Source organism: Centropristis striata, chromosome 24, assembly GCF_030273125.1.
Source record: "Centropristis striata isolate RG_2023a ecotype Rhode Island chromosome 24, C.striata_1.0, whole genome shotgun sequence".
NCBI lineage: Eukaryota > Metazoa > Chordata > Actinopteri > Perciformes > Serranidae > Centropristis > Centropristis striata.
In genome coordinates this window covers 19,565,593-19,586,296 of record NC_081540.1, presented here as the reverse complement: position 1 = coordinate 19,586,296, position 20,704 = coordinate 19,565,593, and the positions used below count along the sequence as shown (strand labels likewise).

The 20,704-nt window shown below is 39.1% G+C and overlaps 1 protein-coding gene across 1 annotated transcript in view; it reads left to right on the top strand.

Moving 5' to 3' along the window:
- The first annotated feature begins 4,290 nt into the window (after positions 1-4,290).
- pard3ba (par-3 family cell polarity regulator beta a) overlaps positions 4,291-20,704 on the top strand; it is a 199,416-nt gene continuing 183,002 nt past the window's right edge. The window contains exons 1-2 of the mRNA XM_059328231.1: positions 4,291-4,857; positions 14,617-14,718. Of these exons, the coding sequence (XP_059184214.1) occupies positions 4,741-4,857; positions 14,617-14,718 (219 nt within the window). The 5' untranslated portion in view covers positions 4,291-4,740. The remainder of the gene's footprint in view (positions 4,858-14,616; positions 14,719-20,704) is intronic.

The window sequence follows — 20,704 nt, the reverse complement described above, 5'->3', positions numbered from 1 at the left end:
CTTTCTGAGAGTTCCTTAGGCCCTTATCAATGCTTCCATCAAAGCCACCAGACTCCATTGACAAAAACAGCAATTATACCTCACAGAACACGAGAGCTGCTGGTCCAACATTACCACCACCTTATCAGGTTACTATGTGTTTATTGTGTGACTTTTGGATTCTGGTACTTAACCTTTGCTTTTTGCTGAAAGTGAGTGGGCGTTTCCATTTCAAAAACCCAATGAAAACACTGATGGAGTTAATACCAGACAGTATCCTAACCAACAACACACAGCTGTAGCAGAGGCGTTCATTAACCAACAGTGTGAATGTTGGACCTTTGATATAGAGGAAGGACAAGGCAGATAGAGGCTAAAACACAGACACCACACAGTGTTATCTCTTATTTCCCCAGCTCACAGGGTTTTGATTATGCTGTATGGAAACACACATGTTCCACTGCTGACTGAGTGCTGGCAACAACAAAGTTGCACCGACTGATGAGTCAGCAGCTGCCAAAATCACACTGGGGGTTCATAATCTGCATCATATAGTCCCAGTAGCTCTGCAAACACAGTGTTAAACCAGGTATGAAATTATGTTCTCTCTTTAAAACCAGAGCCCAGGGATTATAGACACTGTAGGGTTTGCTAATTAGGGATCATCTCTTTCTTTTTTTTCTTTCTGTATTTGCTTTCCGTCCTCATACTCACCTTGTTTATTGGGGATGAGAGGAGTGAGATGAAACTAGAGGCGAAAGAGGCTGTCAGGCCGTCATTGTGCCGCTCCGTACATTTCGGGGTGAATTACAGTGGCAGTGGAAATAATTGCATGTCCCAATTATGAATCCATCTGCCGGCGTGGCTTTCTGATTTGATGGGGAGGAAATTCCCGAGAGCAAAACCAAACAATGTGCAGGAATAAGGCACGGGAGCGTGTCAGCGGCCATTAATATCCATAAAGGCAATTTCACAACACACCTAATGACATAAAATGACAGACAATAACAGTTAGGTAATTAGTATGTGTGATGTGTGTGAGAGAGGTGTAATGGTGTGACTGTGTGTCTGAATAGAGGAGCTAATATATTTCTCTGCAAATATGTGTGGACAGACTAGTCCTTCTGTCTGTCCCATAACATATTATCACTTTTCAGGAGTGAGTAGACACAAAATATGCCTTTCAGGGAATTATGAAATTATTAAAATATCATTTTTAAGGGAAGTTTTTGTCAAAATGTCCTCAAACGGAGAAAACCAAGTAAAAAATGGATGTCTAACATATATTTCCTATTAAAAATCGAGATTTTTTACCCTGTCAGATCAAGTCAAATCAAATCAAATAAAAACATAACAAACATATACTGTACACTTAATTGTGAGTTCATGGTTACTTTATACTTAAAGTATTTCAACAGTAATAAAGACATTAAGTATTTTACAATCAAAACAGGCGATTTGACAAAACTTTACAACACTTTGAATCTATTTTGTGATTCTTATGGCACTTTTATTTTGGTGATCTTCTTGTTTAGGCTCTTTTTTATGCAAAATATGTGTATTGTACGTATCAATTTAAATGACATCAGTAAAATGCAATGCTAATGACACATGAATAAACTAGTTTACTAAAAGCAGTGGTGGAATGTACTAACTAAGTACATTTACTCAAGTACTGTACTCAAGTACAATTTTGAGGTACTTAAGTATTTCCACATCAGCAACTTTAAACTTTTACTCCGCTACATTTAACTGACAGCTTTAGTTACTTCAGGTCGAGATTTAACATAAAAAACATGATCAATTTAAAGTGATTAGACATTTTTATTTTTTAATAATTTAATTTTTTAAGTAGTTAAACTGAACCCTATCTTTACAAAGTGAAATACTGCTTACATTAATGCATCAATACAAATAAATCTAATAATACATCTAGAATACAATAAAATAACATGGAAAATATGATCAATTAAATATGATTAAGCATTTTTACGAATTAATTAAACAACATGGAAGTGTATTAAGTGGTTAACAGTAAAATGCTGTTTGGATAAAAAATAAAAATACTAAAATATATCAAATCAAATCAATTCAACTTTATTTATAGAGCCCTTTAAAACTGCCATAGCTGATATAAAGTGCTGTACATGGCTGGTCAGACCAACAATAAAAACAGAGAACAACAACAACAACAACAAAAACTAAAACAGAGTGAGTCTCATGCTGGGTAAAAACCAGTAAATAAAAGTGGGTTTTAAAATCTTAATTTTAAAGAACAGATAAAAACAAATTAAACAGAGCAAAGGCTAATGTTGAGTCAAAAGCCAGTGAATAAAAATGGGTTATAATATGTGGAATATATACTTTAATGATGCTTTGAGTACATTTTAATGCAGATACTTTTACTAAACTTTTACTGAAGTTAGTTTTGAATGCAGTACTTTTATTATCCCATAAGAACCCATGGTGACACCCGTGTAACAAACGCGTTAAATCTTCTATTTTTTGTTACTAGGCTAAGTTTAAACCCATTTAACAATTCTAATCCATTAATAGAGTGTCCTGTATTGCATTTAACTTGTTTTGACCATATTTCCTGAAAAAATTAAAGTCACAATTTTGATAAACAAAAAGACACATGGTTATTTGTATTTATTTATTATCGATTTATTATTATTATTATTATGCTACTTAAAAACAAATCTAAAAAATAATTTGTTGTTAAACAGAACTAATAATGTCACAATTTTGATAGATGTTGTGGGGATGCTGAGAAAAAGGCAAATTTGTGTCTATTTTTTTTAAATTTTAAAATACGAAATATTATAAACATAAATATTATAAACATAAATAATAAGCGCCCAATGTAATGTTTATGTCACATCACAGATCTTTGACATTTAGGGATAGTGTTTTTGAAAACACATCAGAAATGGTGGTATATCCCCCATAACTTTCCTTTAACCCTATAAAGCCTGAACCGTGACATAATTGCCAGAAAATTATATTTTTTTAAAACTTGAGTATTTATTGAACCTGCTGACAAAAATAAATAAATAAATTTGCATATATGAATTCTAATTTGTATCATATTTGATACATCAGGTCCTTTTGTGCAATTTGTTGCTCACAGTTTGTTTTTCTTGAACTAACAAAAACATAAAACCTAACATTTTTATCCTATTAAGACTTTCCTTTTAACATTTAATTCAAATATGCAAGAAAAAAATTATTTATCTGCTGATATGAAGTTTTCACCCAGCAATGAACCTGTATCATTTTTGCTACATCTGGTATTTTTGTGCAATTTGTTGCTCAGTTTGTTTGTTTTTAATCTCCAACACATGTATACATCAGCTTTTTCAGGAAAAAAATATATAAGACTGATGATGTAGAAGTCTCAACAATATGTGTATCAAATGTGATACACTTGGCTTTATAGGGTTAAGGATAACTGGGTCTGGGTTCTTATGGGTTAAAGTGGAGTAAATCTGCAGTGTGGTGTCTACTTCACAAACTTCTGCTTGACTATAATAAAACATTCCACGAGCGCAGTGGCGGTTCTACACAGGGGCCTCATTGTACACAAAATGAACCCAGAATGTGTACATTGTATAGTAGTTTAATTGTGCATATAAAAAAAAGTATGTGTATATATAAAAAGATAATTCTCACTGTGCTGCACTTGCAAAATAAAAAAAGTAATTGTGCACAAAAATGAGAAATGTCATACAAAAAATAGTTATTATTGTTGGTAAGTCTAATTTTTTCAATCAATGTATTTGTATCTTTCCAAATATATTTAAAGTATATTTTTTAAATAAGCTGAAATAAAGGTTTTGAATGATTAAATATCATCTTTGCTGTTTTTAATGTGCCCCTCTGATTAAACACTGGCCCAGGGCCGGTTATTCCTACAGGCCACCAAGGCGGCTGCCTAGGGCGCCAAATTTGCAGGGGGCGCCAAATTGGCGTATTTGTACATTTTATTTATTTTCAGTCTTTACAATCAACAGATCTGTGTTTTCTCATTTATTTATTCTTATTTTCAATTCAGTTGTTGTTGGTAAAGTTCCAAAGTTTCTAAAAATTAAAATGTTGAGACCATTATATTGCCTGTATGTAGTTCATGTATCAAATATAAATGTACATTTAAATTTCATTTTTATGTTTATTTTTATTGCATTTGTATGTCTACATTTTATTTATTTTCAGTCTTTGCCATTCTTAATTTGATGAAGATCTGTGTTTTCTTATTTATTTATTCGTATTTTGCGCAAAATCTCAATATCGCCTAGGGCAGCCAATGGGCTAGAACCGGCCCTGCACTGGCCCCTGCTTGGCCCCCACAGTAAAACTGGTCTAGAACCGCCACTGCACGAGCGTCAGTCCGTTTGTAATTTCCTGGAGAGTCGCTGTGATTTCTTCCGGGTTCCTCTTCAGTTTGTTGTGTTTGGGTGGATCAGCTGAACATGTCACAAAGTCTCTGACTCCAGCGGCTGCTTTTCTCAAACTTTTATGACGGCTTGGCTCAAACTAAGATGTCCTCTGGGCTTTTATACGCGCGTTTAGCTCGATAAAAGCCGCAGCAGGGACCTGGCCGTGATTTCATCCTCACCTGAGACACCTGTTGCTCCAGTTCAGACAGACAGACAGGTGCTTCTTTGGTCGCCTCAGACGGGGAGCAGCCGAGACAGAAACCACTGAAACTTGGATTATTTTAACCGTTTTTTTCTAAAAAATAACTTTCCCAAAACTACTATGAAAGTGACGGTAACTTTCGGGGACACTGCGGTGGTGGTTCCCTGTAAAGCTGGATGGACCGTCCGGGATTTAACCGACCAAGCCACGCGGAGATACCGCAGGATCCTGGACCAGGTAAACACCCTTCTACCTGTCACTTCTCCCACTCCCACGGGGCTTTCCACTCACCACATATTCACTTTACTGTACCCACAGCAAATTCATTCTATCCACGTTTATTTAATGTTTTTTAAACGCTAACAACCTGGTACAGGTGTGTGTCACGTGACCAGTTTGTGGTTCTGTTCATAATATTAATGCTAACGTTAGCTGCTAGCTAAGGAGAAGTCATGCTGTTTCAGGTGGGACTGTAACTAAGTACATTTACTTAAAGTACAGTATTTAAGTACAATTTTAACTTTATACTTCTACTTCACTACATTTTAACTGCAAATATTGTACTTAATATGCAAGACAAGGCTTTATTTATATAGCACAGTTCATACACAGCTCAAAGTACCTTACATAAGACAGAATTTAATACATACAATGTATTAAAAGAAAAACCTTATTAAAAATAAGCAAAAGTATAGAAAGGTAGAAGTGCCAGAAAGAAAAGAAAGAGCTAGATTAAAATGGAGCATAAAAAGTAAAAGCATATATTTAGCTGCCAGCGTTAGTTACTATTCCTGTCAAGATTTCACATAAAAAACACAATAAATTAAACCACATAAAAGTGTATAAAGTAGTTAAAATCAGCCCTACCTACACAACAGTAAATTGCTGCTGACATAAATGCATCAATCATAATAATGAGAACTTTTACTTTAGATTCTGTAAGTACATTTTGATGCTGATACTTTTATTCTTTTACTGAAGTAAGTTTTGAGTGCAGGATTTTTTTTATTTGTAGTGGACTAGTACTTCTGCCACCACTGTGCTGTTTTCATGGCCATAAAGATTCATTACGTTACAAAAATTGAGTATGTTTTACATGTAACCTATAAATATTTACCCAAGAAAAAAACCAAAGGCGAATGGTAATATGTCTTGCATTTGTGGTCCTGCTTTTATTCTGGCGGTGCAGAGTGCAACAAGAGAAAACGTCATCTGTCAGCATAAGTGATAAACTTAACATTTTATATTAGTTTGCACTTTCTAAGGTGACCAACTTGAGTCAGTAGACCAAAATGCAAATCAGGCGCAGGACATTTTGGAATATTATTGCATTCATGATCCTCATATGCAAAGTCTGACTTTGGTGTGTTCATGAGCCTGCAGTCGTAATGTTGAAACAACATGGGTGCTGCAGAGTGTTGCATCTGGGTGATGGGTGTGCTGATACCAGTGTCAAGTGTCCTGTTGCTTTCCAGGAATTGTGAAACAGTTTGAAGCTTTTAACAGTGATTCTGTCCCAGACTTGTTGCTGCACCAGTACATTCACTAAAACCACTAGATATTGCTTGGTAATAATAATACTAATAAAAATAACCCCATCTTCACTTTCGTTGTAACCTAAATAACTACTTCACAGCGTTCCAACTTTTTAGGAATCATTGTTTTTCAGATTATTCCAACATGACATGAATTCAGCAGAAGTTCATGCATGTCCTGAAGGGGTTTTAAGTCTTTCTGGGACATGTAGGAGCAGGCAGGTTTAGGGGAATCACAAAAATATCAGCTGGCACCAAACACCCCAAACCAGTAAGACGAAGGAGCTGCTGGTGGCGGGTTGTTTTCCTGCGACTTGTGTTGTTTTGAATGTCACATGAACTCCCAGCTTTCTGCTCCCTGATGTTGCAATCACTTGAACATTAATCATTCTGCCGAACTGACCTTTTATTAATCAGCCGCCTTGTATGTGCATGCTGTCCCAGCGTGATAGGGCGCTGATGTGCGTCTGGTCTGTGAGTGCTGCTGGCTGCAGCCTCAGCTGTCTACCTGTACAATAGCTCCCTGTTTAAGCCTTGGTATCTCAGCGGGCAGGTGGAAGTTTACTGTTTGATGTCCTCAGTGTGGCCGTAGTTGAGGATGTGCGCCGCGGACAGGAGGCTTTGTCCCGTGAGTGATTGGGGATTAGGATTGGTGACAGGTCCAGGTCTTATCGGTTGGCTGGTCCCCCTCTCAGCCCGCCCACATGCCTCCCCCTCGGCGAGGACAGAGGCTGGCTTGTGGAGATGCGAGAGGCCGGGGAAAACCGGGATGGAAGGACCGAGTGGATGGATTGCTTCCTTTCAGGGAAGGAGCACACAAACACCTAGATAGCCACACACACACACACACACACACACACACACTGAGGAGCTCATCTAGCTCGGCGTCCCCTGAGCTGTCACGTCTCTGCTCCACTGACAGCCACAGCCATGCCCACTCTGCCCAGCGCTCCCTGCTGATCCTCAGCAAGACACGCTGCGGTGCACAAGCTGAAGCAGGCTAAATGCAAGTGTGTGATCAGAATGCACCAGGCCCCTTGATTGCTTTTCACCGAGCATGTTAATTAGTAGCTGTTGCTAGACGCTGACTCAGCAGTCTGTTGCCTTCTCTTAATAGAGGCGGATCATCACAGGGACAGTCCAGCCCTGTTGCTGCCAAAGAGGGCTGAATAGATGTGACCGGATGAGCCGGCTGCTCCTGCCAGCAGAATCCACTTAGCGCCCACATTAACCGCACATTTCTCCACTCTCCACTCTCCGGCCTCACGGCTGACAGCAGGGACAGTGTCACAAACCTGAGTTTAATCACTGAGAATGTGTGTTGGTTTATTCTGCACACTCTCACTGTGCCTTGCAGTCATGGCATGTAGCCGCTTCTTAATTAGCAGGTTATTTTAATGTGATCTCAGCTGTGACTCTGTACGTGTTCAGCTGCTTTCATATCTTTTGTTGAGAAAACAGTTGTGCTAACTCACAAAGCCTCTGACTAACCGCATGCAGAAATTGCTGCTCGTTATACAGTGTGATTTGTAGAATATGAGTATGAACTATCACAAAGGTGATAAAAGATTTTCTCATCTACTTTCCGCACATTGTTCCATCACTGCTATTGTGGCATGTGATGAAGCCTGTGGGAGTTGTGTAAAGATTTGCACCGCAGGTGTTAAAGCTTGTATTTTATTGTAGATATATTTATTTTAAATCTTAACTTTTATCCAGTAAATGAGTTCCTGTTTCTAAAAAAACGTGTGTCTGCTAGGGCTGCAACAGCTGTTTCCCCTGGGATGTCTCGTCTATAAAATGCTACAAAAATAGAAAACCTGTTTGTTACACAAAGATATGCCTTGCTATGCACACATTGTATATCCCAAATTTTGACATTTTTATTTCATTTTTATTACTTTTATTGCAAATATGTTCATGATCCGCAAAACGGACAATATTTTTATTTTATTTTATTTCATTTTTTTATTAATATATTAATATTATTGTTATTATTATTAAGAATAATATTTTATATACCTGGTGATACATCAGAAAAAGAGGAAAAAATGAATAAATTACAAAAACAACAACAACAACACCAAAAATATTTCTTTTACTCATCCATATTTATATGTGCATATATTAATGCATACATCCAGATATACCTGCATCCATATCTATACATTTACTAAAAGGGATGCTAATTATACTAGTTAAAAATATCCAGACAGGTATGGAAGCTGTTGTGCATGACTCTTGACACTATATTTCAGCCCTCTTCCTGCAAACTTGAAAGCATAAAACATGTTTTAATACCAGCTGACTGACCTGTGTTTTTCCGGATCACTGTATTAATATGAGACTATGGCCTGGGGGACCAGCATGTAGACTGTGAGGGCTGTGCGTTCTCAGGGGAACCAGAGGAACTGTAGCTGTCTCTCTCCGTGTCATGCTCAGTCTGTGCAGGTTCAGTTCAGATTACTGCCCCTATAGCGACTCTGTGCTGACACCTGACAACACACTAAACAAGCTGGAAGCTCTTTGCACTCCTTCACATGTATGTGGGAGCAGAAGGAGTTGTCCCGTGTGGGTTGGTTAGTGCGTCAGAACTCAGCTATGCAAGAGGCATTTTTTATGCAACTGAACCTGCTGTTTCTCTTCCTCAGTTTGTTGTGTCATTGGATTAATTAAGAACTGGCTGGCTGTCAAATGTGTTCAGGTATAGTGTTCACTCTGCATCATCAAGCTGTTGGTACGTATTGTGAACTTAAATTGTGATAACTCTGTTAGCTGAAGGTAAATACTTGAAATAACTGTGGAGCTACAGAGCAGCATCCTGAGGCTAGACTGTTTAGCTGAAGAGCAGTGAAGCAGGACAGAAACCTGCTGGCATGTGACTCTGAGCTTTGGCATCCCAGACATCCTGATAAGGAAATGTACTAGATGTGAAAATACCAAAAACTTTGTGTGTGCTACTGTGCAGCTCATTCAGGAAAAAAAACAGTTCAAGTTTGTAGTGCAGGTTCTTTTATTTGTATCTATCAGTTAATTTGATCACTATTAATTTTCAAATAAAATTAAAGCTAAAAAAAGGCTGAATCCAAGTTCAAGGTCTTCTTTATTATATACTTATATAGTTATTTAAGTAGACTTATAGCCTATAGCTGTTAACCCTGTGAACCACAAGATGATTTAGGATGTTTTTTTCTCCTGAAAATTTTCTTGTGGTTTTCCCTCAATTTAAGTAATGCATTATTATTATTATTTAAGTTATTTTTAGACAATTTTATGGCTTTATTTGTGCAGAGATGGAGAGTGAAAGGGGGACCATGCAGGAAAGGGCTTCGAGCCGGACTCGAACCTGGACCACCTGCTTAAGGACTAAGCCTCTTAAGCATCTTAGCTTCCTCGGAAAAAAGACCTGACAAGTTTCAACAAGCTAAAAATGAGCTCTAACAAACAGTTTAATGTGTGTGTTATAAACCATGTGTTATGCAAATTTTTGGCCCTTGATTTTAGTAGAATGTCGGCGACTGCTGAGGTCAAACTGCCTCCGTTGTCTTCTCCCTTCAGAGAGAAACTTTCCTCCTTCCTTTCCCCCGATGGATCTGACAGCTCTTCATCGACACGTTCATTAAAGGCATTTTGTCTCCGTCACGGCTAAATCCACACCGTGCTCCTCCAGCTGTTTAATTACACATTCTTCTAAGGATCAAAGTGTGAAATAACACCACCACCACCACCACCACCACCAACCACCACTGAATTTAAACTCCACTAATCGCTCCACCGTTCTCGAGTGGTGTCATGTTTGCTCAGCAGAGAAGGGGAGCGGGAGAAGAAGGAGAGATATGGCTTTAAATGGTGGGGGACTTAATGGTGTAATTTGCAGAGAATTTACTCTTCTAACTGTCATGGTAATTCTCCTCCGCTGTTGACTGACTGACTCCCGACTCCTTTTGTTTTTTATGTCATGGGAAGAGTTGGAGATACAAAGGGGAATTACCAGGGATTGACAATGAGGGACTTCACAAGAGTTTCTCTTCTACTCCCCTCTTCCCTCTCTATAGATTACTCTCCCTCTGAAGTGTCATACATTCATCCCTTTTCATCACCGAGTAGAAAGTGTGTTTTCTCGGGCCTCGTGAGTTCTGGCTGAGGAAACAGAAGCACAAGTATGCCAGGTGTGTTGGGGCACAGCCTGCAGGGTAGATCGCTAATTAATACTTATACATTGTTGCACTCTAATCCACTGAATTAATCCTTCCGTCTGAAAATCCCTCATTGTATAAAGGTGTGTCCTAATGCTTGTGATGTGATGTCACCGCAAATGAGCCAATTACCTCCCTTCCCTCTTTTGCTTTCACACACACACACACATAATGTAAACAGTGTCGTGAGAGGCAGAAGAATGCCGGCAGTTGTTCAGGTTGAACCGGTTCTCCTGGCGAGGTGTAAATGCATTTTGCCCTGGCGCCTTCACTACAGCCATGCTCCACTGGTTTCAATGTCTCCATCCTACATGTGCTACCCTGTCTGAACTATGTAAACATTTCAAAATAAAACCAAAAAATATACATACTTTGGTAACGCTTTACATTAAGGTCCTTGTAATAACCATTAATTAACAAGTAACAAGGCCCTTTTAAGTCCTTATAAGATGCTTATTAACATTATTGTGTGTTTATAAGCTTATATAAGTGTTAATAATGGCGTTACAAACACCCATGACCCACCCATTATGTCTTTGCCATGCCTTTATTAATCTTATTTTGTTTGCTTATTGATATTAAAATATACTTTATTGCTCATCTATTATAAGTTAACTATAAGTTAACTATGCTTTTTGCAACTACCGGATCTAAAGCGAGAGCAATGCCTTATTAATTGTTAATTAATGGTTCTTAAGGACCTTATTATAAAGCGTTACCCATACTTTTTTTAAAAATACTCTGGTTCTAGCACTGTCACAATCTCAAAATCAATATTTTTCAGTATCAAGTCAGGTCAGTATTTAACATTTATTTATTTTGAAAGGTCAGGATCTATCTCAACCTCTTCCTGCTATCCAAAGTTTCCTGTCAAGACGCTACAGGTGACCCCCTTCCTCTAAAAAGAAAAAGGGCTACTTTTTTCGATACAATATATTGCAAATACATTTTGTCTTGTTAAAAGACTCACATGCATGATTTTGCTATTTTAAATTAACTGACATCATTATTATTTTTCTTTAATTTATTGGAAATACTTTCATGAATCATTACATCCAGTATTTTTTAATAATTTATTATTATTATTATTATTATTATCATTATTATTATACAGCTGGTGATAGAAACAGAAAAAAAACGTGCATACAAATCTTTTTTTTTCTTGTTATAGGACTGTCACAATCTCATAATAAATATAATAAAATCATTTTTAGTAATGACTTTCATTTTTCAGATTTAAGTCAGGTCACTTGATAATGTATTTATTTATTTTGAAAGGTCAGGGTCTATCTTAACCTCGTCCTGTTATCTCAGGCTGCCTGCCAACATCAACAGCAACATGTGACCCCCAAAATGAGTCCATACCAGGGTTTTTCATTGCAAAAAACAAAAAACTGTATGTTCACTTAATGACAGTTTATTGGAACGTTTTGTTCATTAAAATTGTCTTGTTCAGTGTATGGTTGGACTAACAGACACTCCAAGGAGTCGCTGTTCATTTTTCTTATATAAGTGATGTACATTTTGTTTTTGTTTTTTGCTAGCCAAAATGAAGATCCCAGTTAATGCTCCAGTTAATGCTAACATGAATTAGCAGCAGCTTCTCTCAGTCAGGTTGAGGTGTAGAGAGGCTGTAGTCAGTGATCAGATCCCTCTCCTCCTTCACAGTCCAAATATGGTCTGCTTCCTGTATCGGAAACAAGATGGAGACGAGTGTAACGCTGAACTCGATGCTTCCAACGGGCCACAAACCAATGGTCACTACGTCTATTATTTATACAGTCTATGGATGAATCTTACTAAGTGTGAAACCTCATTACCCAGATAATATTTCCAGATACATGTCACAGTTCATACAAGATGTAAATCGGGCCCTGGATTTAAGTTACTGAAGCTTACTTGTGTTTGAGTTTTAAATGTGAAGAATTGGCGGCGTGCCATGCGTCTTTTTATCTCATTTCTTTGTACGGCTTTCCAAAGAAATCCAGTGACAGGATGCTCTTGGTTCTGGATCATTGTACTGCATGTCTGTTTGCATATCAACATGCCGTTGCATTGTGTGTAAACTGCAGCGTATTTGTATGCGAGTTGTAGTTGCAGATTACTTGCTGCTCTATCTCTCACAGCTCTGGCGCTGGCATTATGGGCACTTCTGAAGAAAGGGGGGCTCTGGCATTATTCCTGTGATTGAAATCCCAGGCTTTCCCAACCATTTGTTTTAAGAGAATGGACTTGGCCCATTGTGAAAGGCAGACACCCTCTTTTTTGTGCCCTGTAATTCACATTGGGATGCAGCGGAGCAAGAAGGAGCCCATTCACCAGGAGTCTCAGTGATACAGCAGAAGCCACTCGCTGGGTCTCAGCCAAACTCATTCCAGTCTCCGAGGCTTATAGCCTATAGCTGTTAATTTAGCTGGTAATGTAGTCTTGTGTTGCTCTGGAAGGATTGCTTATTGGTATGGGCACTTCCTAATGGGCCATTTTCTACTGCGCACATTGTTAGGAACGATAAGGCTCGTCAAAGATTTCTTTTCTTGGTCTCGAAATTACTTTTAATAGGAATTGTGGGGGAAAAAATAGCAAATATTTATTTAACAAGGCTATAGTTGACCCATCCAGGAGGTTGGAATTACATTCTCTTTCACTTTGCATTCACATTTATTGTACTTTATCATGAACTTCATCTTAAATTGCCCACTTTCTCTTGGAGCAATGCATAGCTTCGCCACAATAGAGCTGTGTATGCTGGCTCACAGAAAGAGGAAGATGCTATTGTTCATGTACTTCTCTGTTGATATTTGCACATTGATTTCAGACTGCAGCACAGTGTAAAGTCCTCGTTCTTTCTGACAATGCATGGAGCGCCGGGCACAGGGTACTTCCTGCTCTGTGGGGCGTGTTCACCGTGACCTCTGTCTTCATGGTGACAGAGAAACCGGGCTGGAATGTGCCCACCACCGCTCCCCACAGAGCGGAAAAACTGGAAAAGTTCCTATCCTCCCCCTCCTCACTCTCACATTCTCCTGTACAAACAGCAGTGTGTAAAGCCAGCGTTGGGCATGTACAGTGTGATGTAGGTCATCTGTTGCTACTGTACCTGCCAAAGGAAAAGGGAAGCCTGCTGTTGGCTCTGCATTTATGTGGTTATTATTCTGACTGTCAGAATTGTGTCGCATTTGTAGTAAAATGCCCCAGTGGAGTTTTGTTTTGTTTTGACTATACTTCTTGCTGAAACAGTGAAAAAAAATCTTCACACATTGATATGTTAGAAGTGAAGTCTTGTGGGAAATGCCATTGGGTGGATTTATGTTCATGGAACGTTCTGTCAAAAAAATGTCTTTTTGTCTTAAATGGACAGTTCTTTATTTGTGTGTGGCTGTATGAGGAACTTATCCACAGTCTACCTCCAGTACATGGTGGGCAACATGTCCCCAGTTTGGAGAAGCAGGCAGGAGTTCCGAAAAAGAGCCGAAGCAATTAACTGCTTTGGACAGGGGAAGCATCAAAACAAAAGGCCCACTGAAAAAAAAACCTCCCTATCTGTGTAATTGTACGCTATATTTTGAATATTTTCGCTGAAGCTGTTATTTAAGTATGACACGATACCACTTTTTCAGGTCTGATACTGCAACCTTAAGTATCTGCTGATACTGATACCAATCAGATACTGTCTTTTTCCCTTAAAAAACTCAGCTGAACCTGGCCATCTGAAGACTCAAACTGTGAAACAAATTTTCCCCTAAAGGAAGAAATACATTGCCCTGAACAATACCTCAATATAACACTAACACAAATCTGATTATGGCCAATATCGGCCCGATACTGATGCTGAATATCACATCCCTACTTTCAACTATGCTCTTGTTAAAGCCACCAGACTCCATTAACAAAATCAGCAGTTTCACCTTGCAGAAAAACAGGAGTGCAGCAGTAAAAATATTTTAAATATAGAATAACTTAAAATGATAAATGAGACTGTGGACACTCATACAGGCCCCTTTAGAAAAAAAAGAGCATTTTAAAGTTAAAGTCTCAAAGGATTCAAATCAGTCTGTGTGTTTTTGTGACATGACTGTAATTATGATTGCCCTGCTTCTAATTAATTATGTTTTGAGTAGTTAAACATTATGGTTAGTTAAACATCTAATTCGATTTTAATGGCCGTTTTAGCTATTATGAATTTAATTGCACCGAATCCATAGTTTTGCTCTGTTTAATGCATAGCCCTAATGTGAATGATTAACTTGTGCTACGTTTGTGTCCAGTATGAGGAGAGTGAAGTGAGGACCAACCACTTGGAGTACCTTGAAGGAGGCATCCTGGACATGGACGACCTGCTGAGTGACCTGGTGGAAGACAGAGACAAGGTGAGGATCCACCATTGTTTATTTTGATTCAGACCACAGTAAAAGTGTGTCCTATCCCTGTTCTCATCAACACACAGACATGTTGACACCTGACAGACAGCGGTTTGTCACGCTTGGACAGCTTAGCATAGCAACATGAGCTGCGATGCGGATGGCAAGCTGTTTCCTGATTGTTCTTACCTGGTATGAGGTGCAGGAAATTACAGCAGAGAATCCGTCATTCTTAGCCGCTCTTAGAGTGTGCTAGCGGATTTATTTTGACTTCCCTTGTAAAGTCTCCAGCCTGGCAGGATGACAGGACGTCCAATAAACAAGGTATTTGTAAATCCAAACCTGGGTGAGCTTGTCACTGGTAGCGACGAGCCTCAACCAGCTAAATACCAAATGTGACAAAATTAGTTGTGCAGAGAAATAATCTCTGTTTGGAGTCTTTGCTCCACACATGCTCGGTGAGGAAATATTTTCTCTCCTCTCCTTCCCTCTGGTTCTTCAGAAAGCGAGAGTAGGAGTGGTGGTGGTGCTGTGTGATTTAGCTGTCATGTTCGTTTTCACCCAGACAGATGAAAGGACACCATTTTTCGAGATTTAAAACAAATCAAGGGACGGGAAGTTCTCCGAAACTGCAGTGATGTGAATGCACAGAATTGGGTTGGGAGTTGAAGCTCTCTGCATTTCACACACACACGCACGCACACACACACACACACACATCCTTGTACTTCTATCTTTGTGAGGGCCCTCATTGGAATAGTGAATTCCCTAGCCCCTTACCCTAACCTTCAGCATCACCTAACATAAACTTGATTGTAACTTTAACACTAAAACAAAGTCTGATCTCTCAAACAAGCCTTTAAAGAAGTGAGGACCGGCCGAAATGTCCTCACTTCACAAAAATGTCCTCAATCTGTTGGTTAACGATGTGTTCCGGTCCTCACTATGTATGTGTACAAGAACACACACACACACACACACACACACACACACACACACACACAGACAGTGGCCCAATTTCTATAAAGAGCAAATTTCATTCCTCTTGCTAATTTCCCATAATGCATTCCTAAGATGTGCTAATAAACCACCCGAAATCCATATTCATAAGGGCCGGGCCCAGACGAATGATGAATTATCAACACTTAGTCAGCAAGAAGGCCAAATGAAATGGAAATGGAATATTCAGCCGACCCTGTACCACGCAATAACAATTGGTGTTTTAAGCTGCATGAACAATGGAGCGTGTGTGTGTGTGTGTGTGCGTGTAGGACTGCAAGTTTGGCAAAATACCCTTTGTGAAAAAAGGGGACACAACTAAATAATAGATGTGTAAACTCAGAGGGAATCTTCACATTCTTTTTACAATCACAGACAACAGAAGCTTCATTTTCCAGGATGATGGAATTATAATCACAGGATCTGCGTCTTATTTGTGCAAAAGAGGGTGAGTCATAGATTTTAATGACTCATCTTCCCAACCTGAACCTGCTTTTCTCTCACTGCAATGATGATGAAGTGTCACAGATCAAATCCCGCTCTTCCATTTGATCAAATTCCCCCACTAACAAGTTACCCTGACGTCGGCTCTCTCTCTCCCGTCGCCGCGCTGCTTTTTTGTGATTACGGGCTCTGCTGAGCAAACGCCTCACTAGAACCCCGCGCCACGCAGGAACTGTCTAATTTACCTTTTGTTTCTTTACTCTCTCCGCTTTCACCCAATTCTCCAAACACCCCTCCCGCGCTTTCATCTCACTTCTCATTTTATCCTTTTGTTTTCGCTGCTGATGAAAAGATAGCAGACGGAATAGGACGAGCGGCACGTGATCCTCATAACGTGCCAGTCATCCGACTTATCTCCGGGCTCCCAAACAGTGTCGGCTCTCATAGATTAATGAGCTGTGCCTGGCATTCTTGATTAGTCTGACTTCCTTTTGTTTGTCTACGTTTTTATTTCCTCGCCACAGCCGACAGATTCTATCTTTAGTGCTTTTCTTTCTTTTTTTTTTTTGTTTCCGTGATTGTGGCCGACGCTGTTTCACCATCAATCATAAAGGAGTGGTCCCATTGTGAGGGCCCTCCACCGCACAGCATGGGCTCTGTGTTAGCCGCGGATGCTAATGAGAGATAATGGTAAGCTATTTGTACGCCTAGTGGTTAGCTTAGCCGCGAGTGCAGACCTCTTTATCTGGGCCAGCCCCCGACCATTATTCAACAGTCACACACACACACACACACACACACAGTCTCACACACACACACACGTCTGTTGTCCCCGCCGCCTGCGCCGAACCACAGGCAGGCATAGAGCGTAGCATGTTAGCATTAGAGTCTACGGAAGGAGCGCCACTGGTGGTTGATGAGGGCGGAGATGAGGGGGCGGCTGTGATTTGATTACAGTTCTGCCCCCCGCATCTGCGACACGAGCGCACACACGCACAACACGAAGCATACACACACCGTTCATTAGCAGCCCAGCTCCAGACAACCGGCCACCAGCCACCTCATGAATATTAATATCAATCTGATGGATGTGAAGGAGGCCATGGGGTGTTGGCTTAGGTGTGACCACATATACACACTCAGAGAAACAAAAGACCACAGCATAAAGAGAACAGGTCATGCTGCAGTCAATTATACTCTATGAAACTCTCCTCGGCTTTGACCCTTTACTGTGTGTGTGTGTGTGTGTGTGTGTGTGTGTGCGCCCTGCAGCTCTCAGATGACGGTTGGAGTCATTGACTTGTCAGATACCCCACTACTTTGTTAATGGTGAGGAGAAGTGGGCAGACATAACAGCGTTTCGATTTCTTCCTCTTTTGTCACGCTGTTTTGTTCAAATCACTGTAGTTTGGAGACTAGTTAACCTGCTCTCTCCTCCATCAGTGCTTCTCTATGGTTATTCACTCTCACACACACACACACACACACGCACGTCATGGAGTTGTATGTTGTTGGTTGCGTGGATGGATAATATATCAGCCGTCATTGGCACACACTTAAAAATTTGTTTTTTTTTTAGAATTTTTTGTTCGAAGCACTTTTTTTTCATTAGGTTGTATCTAATCATGTGGTGGATTCATAAAAATGTGAACATATAACTAAGAAAATACTCTAAATTACGATCGAAGAGCCGAATTCTTTCAATGACTTGACTTAAAGGACGATGGCTCTCTTTCGCTTTCTGTTTATGTGAATGAAGTACCGTATTTTCCGGACTATAAGTCGCTCCGGAGTACAAGTCGCACCAGCTATAAAATGCATAATAAAGAAGGAAAAAACATATATAAGTCGCACTGGAGTATAAGTCGCATTTTTGGGGGAAATTTATTTGAAAAAAATCCAACACCAAGAACAGACATGTCATCTTGAAAGGCAATTTAAAATAAAAATAGAACAGAGGCAACAACAGGCTGAATAATTGTACGGTATGCTTACGTTACATGACACAACTGAGAACGTGCCTGGTATGTTAACATAAGATATTAAGAGTTATTCAGATAACTATAGCATAAATAACATGCTAAGAAGTTTACCAAACCATCCGTGTCACTCCAAATAACTAAAATCCAATGAAATCTTCATCCTCGGTGTCACTTTTTAACAACTCCGCTAACTCCGGAGGTAGAAGATGCGGCGCTTCTTCTTCTACGTCGCTTACGTCAGACTCATCCTCATACTCGGCCTAGAGCGCCCTCTTGCGGTTTAGTGTGAAAATAACATGTGAAATGATATACCGGTAATAATGTGTTAATAATTTCACACATAAGTCGCTCCAGAGTATAAGTCGCACCCCCGGCCAAACTATGAAAAAAAACTGCGACTTATAGTCCGGAAAATACGGTACATATTTTAAAGAACACAATCCAAAACAGAAGTGATACAAGTTTATTTCTGATGATATTTGAATAGTCAAATGATCTGCTGCAGAGTTGCTGCAGGTGGTGATGAAGCTGTGCAGGCGGTGAGTGATTGCTGAGAGACGGGGAGGATAGAGGCAATGTGCATGTTACGATGCCAGAATATCGGGCACAACTTTTTTTCTCTGTCAAAAGAAAACACGGATTATTATGATCCCCATTATGGCAAATTCCACGATAGTCCACATTTACCAATTGATTCCATTTTTATCATCACAGAAGTTTTCGGGCCCTACAGTGCTTGAAATTCAGGATGTTTGCATCAAAACTACATGCACCATCTATGAATATTCCACTAATATTCCCGTTTTAATGCAACACGTTCAATAGTGCAACGGCAGCCTCCCTCTTTTATTCCCTTAACCACCTTCTTGAAAAAGGTTGGCACCGCTGTGTATTTGCACATATGCAAAAACTTGCAGCTATCCAGGTCTTGTCTGTTTCTCCTTCTGACCATAAACGTGGGCTTTTCTTTTGGCTATGCATCTTTATCTCAGTCTTAACTGTAGGCTAGTTGCTTATTGACAGCGCAGAGAGGTGATGTAATCAGTTTGTGTTGTAAACGGTTAAAAAACCTGCATATTCTGAATGAAAACAATAGTATATTTCATGACGTTTAAGTTTTATAATGATATTAGAGCATAATAAGTACATTCTTTTCCACAGCAATTAATTTTTAAATCTCGAGAATATCAAACATTGGAACCAAAATGTGGAAAAGAAATATTAAAATATCCTTGATAAATAAAACAAATCAATAAACTACAACCAAAATGAGTAAAATATACTTTCAGGCTCTGTTAAAAAAATTGTTGAGAGATAAAAATGATGTAATATATTATTTTATTATTAAAATTACATATAAGCTGCTGGAATGGCTGCTTGGGAAATTTAGTTGTTTTTTTTTCACAAATGTGTACTGCCTGTCAAACATTTGCAGCATTACTTTACACACAACACAAAAAAGCACAAAAAGTCACACATGTGAACGACAATATATTGAGTTAACAACTTAACTCTATGGAGTCTTGGGCTATTTTGTCCATTTTTTAATTCTTTTCATGTTTTTGTCATTTTGTGTCTTTTTTTAGTTATGTTGTGTCTTTTGGTGTCTTTTTTGTCATTTTGTGTCTTTTTTTGGTCATTTTGTGTCTTTTTTTAGTCCTTTAGTCCAACATAAAATGTGATTTTGAAATTTTTGTACTTTCAAAACACTATCATGCTCAATAAAGAATTTTAAATGTTGCAAATGTGCATTAATTTCAGAGTACACTGAGACATTAAACTGCATCATTTTCAATTAAATTCTGGAAAAGTTGGTGTGTTCTAAAACTTTTGACCAGTAGTGTATATCGAACGATAATTCGATATAGATATTATCGTGACAGGCCTATTGGGCAATAATGCTAATTTGGAATATCCAAATCAGAAAATCCTGTTTATATGACCTTTTGATGATGATCTTTTTGGAATAATATCGTACACTCGCATGCAGGTAAACATCAACTTCATTGAAATGTAGTAGCTCGATGATTTCTGCCAAAATCAGACATTTCCATTTGTTGTTCTTTTCTTTTCCTCTCTTTTCTTTCCCCATATCACCCTCTCTCCCCCCTCCCCTCTTTTCAAAAGCAGTTATTAACAGATGTAGTGCTTTACCTCTAACACATTCACCCATTTACCGCTACCGGAGCTGTCATTCTCTCCCATTCACAGTCCTCTGGGATCCTGCATTAGCCACCGCCATTACTACCAAAAGTCTCCACGGTACACAGGAGCTGTCAGGCTGTCAGGCTGTCTAATGCCAGCATGCCATTAACATACAATCTACACATCAGGTTTCAATGCTGAGCCCTCCCATATATATATATATATATAGGTGTCTGCTGTTTCCTTGGTGAATAGGCTGCAGGATGCAACAGGAATAAAACTCCATATAGATGCTGCTTTATTAGAAAGGCCATTGCACGTTATTTCTCCCCTTCACCCACATGCAGATGAAATTTAAATGTTTTAACATTTGCTAGTGTCCTCTCTTGTCACGCCGATCTCCTCCAGAATGGGAATTAAACTCA